This window comes from Mizuhopecten yessoensis, unplaced genomic scaffold (assembly GCF_002113885.1).
Source record: "Mizuhopecten yessoensis strain PY_sf001 unplaced genomic scaffold, ASM211388v2 scaffold10523, whole genome shotgun sequence".
Taxonomy (NCBI): Eukaryota; Metazoa; Mollusca; class Bivalvia; order Pectinida; family Pectinidae; genus Mizuhopecten; species Mizuhopecten yessoensis.
The window spans coordinates 999,196-1,005,526 of record NW_018408589.1 but is presented as its reverse complement, the minus strand read 5'-3'; the positions used below and the strand labels follow the sequence as shown (position 1 = coordinate 1,005,526).

The window sequence follows — 6,331 nt, the reverse complement described above, 5'->3', positions numbered from 1 at the left end:
CTTCACCTTCGCATTGTTAGCATACCAATCATGATAAAAGTTTTGCACTGCGTATTTATTGATGACATCTTGAAATTTAAACATAATATATATATTGCAACATATTATATTAAGATGATTATTTGAAACGTGAATATCGTTCGTGTGAAACTTCAAAACGTCCAGGTATCCCTGGTACATGTTACTTTTAATGAAGATACACACATCAGCGTGTTGTATGAAAACTTTCACCGCAGCTATTTATACATGTGTATGAAAAACAGAATGCAGTATATATAAACAACTTATATAGGTACAGTGGCCCATTTGTGAATATTTACGGCGACAGAGGCAGAACAAGTTTTAAAGGTAAGTATTTTTCATTCAGATATCTGAATATGTTGAAACAAAGGAATATTAATTTGAATATATTTTTACAATATATAAAGTATATCGGTGTGTATCATCATGAGCCACAGCAATATCGACAGCTCTCATCTGAGATTCCCTTGCCAGCACTTCATAAACACAGTATAGTTTTTTCTGAAACCTGTAAATACAGTTGGTAGGAGTCATTCTCTTTCCACTGATGTTATTCTATACTTAGTATCTGTATAAGCACATGTACCGGTGGTAACAAACATATCATACTGTAAGGTAATATAACGACCCAGGCGTTGTGTCTCAGTCCTTCAATGAAAACCATCTCTCTAGCATCTATGATATGAAGCCCTGCTGCTCGACTAACCAGTATGTCTCTACCCTCGGCTACCAGTATGTTTTTCCCTCGACTAATCAGTATGTCTTTCCCCTCGGCTAACCAGTATGTCTCTTCCCTCGACTAAACAGTATGTCTTTCCCCTCGACTAACCAGTTTGTCTCTTCTTCCCTCGACTAACCAGTATGTCTTTCCCCTCGGCTAACCAGTATGTCTCTTCCCTCGGCTAAACAGTATGACTCTTCCCTCGACTAACCAGTATGTCTCTTCCCTCGGCTAACCAGTATGTCTTTTTCCTCGACTAACCAGTATGTCTCTTCCCTTGACTAACCAGTATGTCTTTTTCCTCGACTAACCAATATGTCTTTCCCCTCGACTAACCAGTATGTCTCTTCCCTCGGCTAACCAGTATGTCTCTTCCCTCGGCTAACCAGTATGTCTCTTTCCTCGGCTAACCAGTATGTCTCTTCCCTCGGCTAAACAGTATGACTCTTCCCTCGACTTACCAGTAAGACTCTTCCCTCGGCTAACCAGTATGTCTCTTTCCTCGGCTAACCAGTATGTCTCTTCCCTTGACTAACAAGTATGTCTTTTTCCTCGACTAACCAATATGTCTTTCCCCTCGGCTAACCAGTATGTCTTTCCCCTCGGCTAGCCAGTATGTCTCTTCCCTCGGCTAAACAGTATTACTCTTCCCTCGACTAACCAGTATGTCTCTTCCCTCGGCTAACCAGTATGGCTCTTCCCTCGGCTAACCAGTATGTCTCTTCCCTTGCCTAACCAGTATGTCTTTCCCCTCGGCTAGCCAGTATGTCTCTTCCCTCGGCTAACCAGTAGGTCTCTTCCCTTGACTAACCAGTATGTCTTTCACCTCGGCTAACCAGTATGTCTTTCCCCTCGGCTAACCAGTATGTCTCTTCCCTTGTTTAACCAGTATGTCTTTTTCCTCGACTAACCAGTATGTTTTTCCCCTCGGCTAATCAGTATGTCTCTTCCCTCGGCGAAACAGTATGACTCTTCCCTCGACTAACCAGTATGTCTCTTTCCTCGGCTAACCAGTATGTCTCTTCCCTCGGCTAAGCAGTATGTCTCTTCCCTTGACTTACCAGTATGTCTTTCCTCTCGGCTAACCAGTATGTCTCTTCCCTTGACTAACCAGTATGTCTTTTTCCTCGACTAACCAGTATGTCTTTCCACTCGGCTAACCAGTATGTCTCTTCCCTCGGCTAACCAGTATGTCTCTTCCCTCGGCGAAACAGTATGTCTTTTTCCTCGACTAACCAGTATGACTCTTCCCTCGACTAACCAGTATGTCTCTTTCCTCGGCTTACCATTATGTCTTTCCCCTCGGCTTACCAGTATGTCTTTCCCCTCGGCTTACCAGTATGTCTTTTTCCTCGACTAACCAATAAGACTGCCCCTATGAGCAAACCTGTTTCTTTTTTGTTCTTATTTACTATGTAATCAAAGATGAAACGTCATCATTATAGCCCCAAATTATTCTCTACCCCTCAGAAAATTTGTTTTACATTCGGATCTAGCCCGGAACATTTTGTATTATGAACAGGTTTTCTCAAAATTAACCCGTCAAAGTTATTCTGGCATATGCACTTTGACGTTGACAATGCACCTATGTATAGGTTTAAATATACCAATTGATTAATTAAAACAACCTTTGGTAACGCTCACTTTCTTTATAACAAACCTTAACAACCTTTGATCACGCTCACTTTCTTTGTAACAAACCTTAACAACCTTTGGTAACGCTCACTTTCTTTGTAACAAACCTTAACAACCTTTGGTAACGCTCACTTTCTTTGTAACAAACCTTAACAACCTTTGGTAACGCTCACTTTCTTTGTAACAAACCTTAACAACCTTTGGTAACGCTCACTTTCTTTGTAACAAACCTTAACAACCTTTGGTAACGCTCACTTTCTTTGTAACAAACCTTAACAACCTTTGGTAACGCTCACTTTCTTTGTAACAAACCTTAACAACCTTTGGTAACGCTCACTTTCTTTGTAACAAACCTTAACAACCTTTGGTAACGCTCACTTTCTTTGTAACAAACCTTAACAACCTTTGGTAACGCTCACTTTCTTTGTAACAAACCTTAACAACCTTTGGTAACGCTCACTTTCTTTGTAACAAACCTTAACAACCTTTGGTAACGCTCACTTTCTTTGTAACAAACCTTAACAACCTTTGGTAACGCTCACTTTCTTTGTAACAAACCTTAACAACCTTTGGTAACGCTCACTTTCTTTGTAACAAACCTTAACAACCTTTGGTAACGCTCACTTTCTTTGTAACAAACCTTAACAACCTTTGGTAACGCTCACTTTCTTTGTAACAAACCTTAACAACCTTTGGTAACGCTCACTTTCTTTGTAACAAACCTTAACAACCTTTGGTAACGCTCACTTTCTTTGTAACAAACCTTAACAACCTTTGGTAACGCTCACTTTCTTTGTAACAAACCTTAACAACCTTTGGTAACGCTCACTTTCTTTGTAACAAACCTTAACAACCTTTGGTAACGCTCACTTTCTTTGTAACAAACCTTAACAACCTTTGGTAACGCTCACTTTCTTTGTAACAAACCTTAACAACCTTTGGTAACGCTCACTTTCTTTGTAACAAACCTTAACAACCTTTGGTAACGCTCACTTTCTTTGTAACAAACCTTAACAACCTTTGGTAACGCTCACTTTCTTTGTAACAAACCTTAACAACCTTTGGTAACGCTCACTTTCTTTGTAACAAACCTTAACAACCTTTGGTAACGCTCACTTTCTTTGTAACAAACCTTAACAACCTTTGGTAACGCTCACTTTCTTTGTAACAAACCTTAACAACCTTTGGTAACGCTCACTTTCTTTGTAACAAACCTTAACAACCTTTGGTAACGCTCACTTTCTTTGTAACAAACCTTAACAACCTTTGGTAACGCTCACTTTCTTTGTAACAAACCTTAACAACCTTTGGTAACGCTCACTTTCTTTGTAACAAACCTTAACAACCTTTGGTAACGCTCACTTTCTTTGTAACAAACCTTAACAACCTTTGGTAACGCTCACTTTCTTTGTAACAAACCTTAACAACCTTTGGTAACGCTCACTTTCTTTGTAACAAACCTTAACAACCTTTGGTAACGCTCACTTTCTTTGTAACAAACCTTAACAACCTTTGGTAACGCTCACTTTCTTTGTAACAAACCTTAACAACCTTTGGTAACGCTCACTTTCTTTGTAACAAACCTTAACAACCTTTGGTAACGCTCACTTTCTTTGTAACAAACCTTAACAACCTTTGGTAACGCTCACTTTCTTTGTAACAAACCTTAACAACCTTTGGTAACGCTCACTTTCTTTGTAACAAACCTTAACAACCTTTGGTAACGCTCACTTTCTTTGTAACAAACCTTAACAACCTTTGGTAACGCTCACTTTCTTTGTAACAAACCTTAACAACCTTTGGTAACGCTCACTTTCTTTGTAACAAACCTTAACAACCTTTGGTAACGCTCACTTTCTTTGTAACAAACCTTAACAACCTTTGGTAACGCTCACTTTCTTTGTAACAAACCTTAACAACCTTTAGTAACGCTCACTTTCTTTGTAACAAACCTTAACAACCTTTAATTTTAATACACCAGCTTTAGGTTTGTTGATGTCATTTCTGGACTTTGGCCTAGTAAAAGGTACGAAACTTGATCTGAGGGGTTTTAAAATTGAGTAAAATCTTCATCTTGTTGAGAATTTGCCGGAACGTCCTTAAAATGTGTTTTAACTTGAACCCATTTGAATTATCAACTTTTGGCATTCTCTGCTCACAGTTATCAATCCTGTGCCACATATTTAATTCCATTAATCCAGTCAAAGTATGTTGTTACTTACAATATATAATTTTTGTTTGTCGTTCCATTTGTACTCCCTATATATATAGTGAATATTACTAAGATATTTTTCCGTTTTGCCATAGATCGCAAGCTAGCTAAAATGTAATAGGTTATATATTCTGATTTATTTTATATATCTTGTTTAATTATCTTTTTAAAAACAGCCCCCAAAAGCTGATACTTTAAAATACGATACTTACTTTGCCAAGATTACGGATATTTAGCCGATGATATATTATAAGTCCTATTTCTTTCTTGCTACATTGATGCTTCGTTATTTTCTTTCTATTTTAAGATTTGCTTTACTTTTCTTTTTCTGAGGATATATGTTTTAAGAATATTTAATTATTTCAGAGACATATATACTAGAATGTGTTATCGTGAGTGTTTTCTTTCTCTTGGCAATTTTTACCGTTTTAATATCACGTTTTTCAGTTTCAACAATAAAGCTTACCTATGGAGAATGCGACATATGTGTCCTCCTCAAAAGACAAAGAAGGTGTTGAATGGAGTGCCAATTTTGAATTCTATCCATTTTTTGTTGGATTACACATGATCATATACAAGGGCTTAATGTTCGTACCCGGAATATTTTTCAGCAAAAAGAAAGCTGTTATCAAAGTTCCAAGAGAAAGTATCCCAATCTCAGGAAATGAATGTACGTCGGACAATCTGCCACAAGAAATAAGCCTATCGCTGAAAGCTGAACAATTTACAGACATCTACCTTCAAAGTTCAGATATAAAAGATTATACTGACAAGAAGCCTGGCTTTCGCCTACAATTTACAAGGCCTTTGGCTACCTCGATGGAGTCTGTCTCTGGAATGAACAACTTATGTCGTGTGTTTTCAAGAACTCCTAAACGGTTACAGAAGGGGGAATGGATACTCATAGAAGAAAGTTTGAAAGGTGAATTCCATACGTTTATTGACAGTCAAGGAAAAAGCCATAACGCTGACCCTTTACTTGTGGCCTTGTGTCACTTTTCGTACGAAAATAGTGATAATGAGCTCGTCATGTGTAACATCAAGGGAGTAAAGGGAGAAAACTCAATCTCCTTATCAGTTCCTATTATTCATTCCATTGACAAAAGATATGGATCACGTGATGAAGGATCAGAAGGGATAAAAAGATTCTTTGCTAACCACAAATGTAACTCTCTTTGTAACAACTTTGCTGGCTATTCACACAGTGCAACATTTAGAAAATCTGTGTCCTAATTTGTACAACTGAGTTGTATACAGTGATAGTGAACATTTTACTATGTCATACGGCCATGTCATAACTATGATATTACACACGTGTAATAAAAACCGTGGGAACATATTCCTACGCCACTACAAAATTGTGCACTTCATGAACTGATCTTTTTCTGATAAAATTTAATGCTTTTTATAAATTTGAAATGTCTATTTTGTCGTTTTTATTTCATTGCATTTAATACTGTTCATTATTAAACAAAAAATCTGGAACTACTTTGCAATGCGCGGAAAGACAATACTATGGTCTGAGTACTTCGGTTTTGACCTTTAGATAGTCAGCCGGTGATAACACCTTATTGTGTTTGAAATTACTTTTCAGATTACGAATGTTATGTGATAAATAGAATCTTACATTTGTGTCCATGTCATATTGAATTTATTAAAGTCGTTTAATGATTTGATATGGCACTCGCCAAAAGGGTCGTGTCATATAAAATGATTGAACTCGTTAAATAAATTCAATATGA

At 37.5% G+C, this 6,331-nt stretch overlaps 1 protein-coding gene across 1 annotated transcript; it reads left to right on the top strand.

Annotated features, from left to right (window-relative positions):
• Positions 1-281: 281 nt before the first annotated feature.
• Positions 282-6,031, top strand: LOC110460936 (alpha-protein kinase vwkA-like). The gene is made up of 2 exons (XM_021514164.1): positions 282-348; positions 5,037-6,031. The coding sequence occupies exon 2, from the start codon at positions 5,058-5,060 to the stop codon at positions 5,820-5,822; it is 765 nt and encodes a 254-aa protein (XP_021369839.1). The 5' UTR covers positions 282-348; positions 5,037-5,057; the 3' UTR covers positions 5,823-6,031.
• The last annotated feature ends 300 nt before the right edge of the window (positions 6,032-6,331 follow it).

Excerpts from the sequence above, each read along its gene's own strand:
- LOC110460936 (XM_021514164.1), top strand. The coding sequence starts at position 5,058 with ATGGAGAATGCGACATATGTGTCCTCCTCAAAAGACAAAGAAGGTGTT.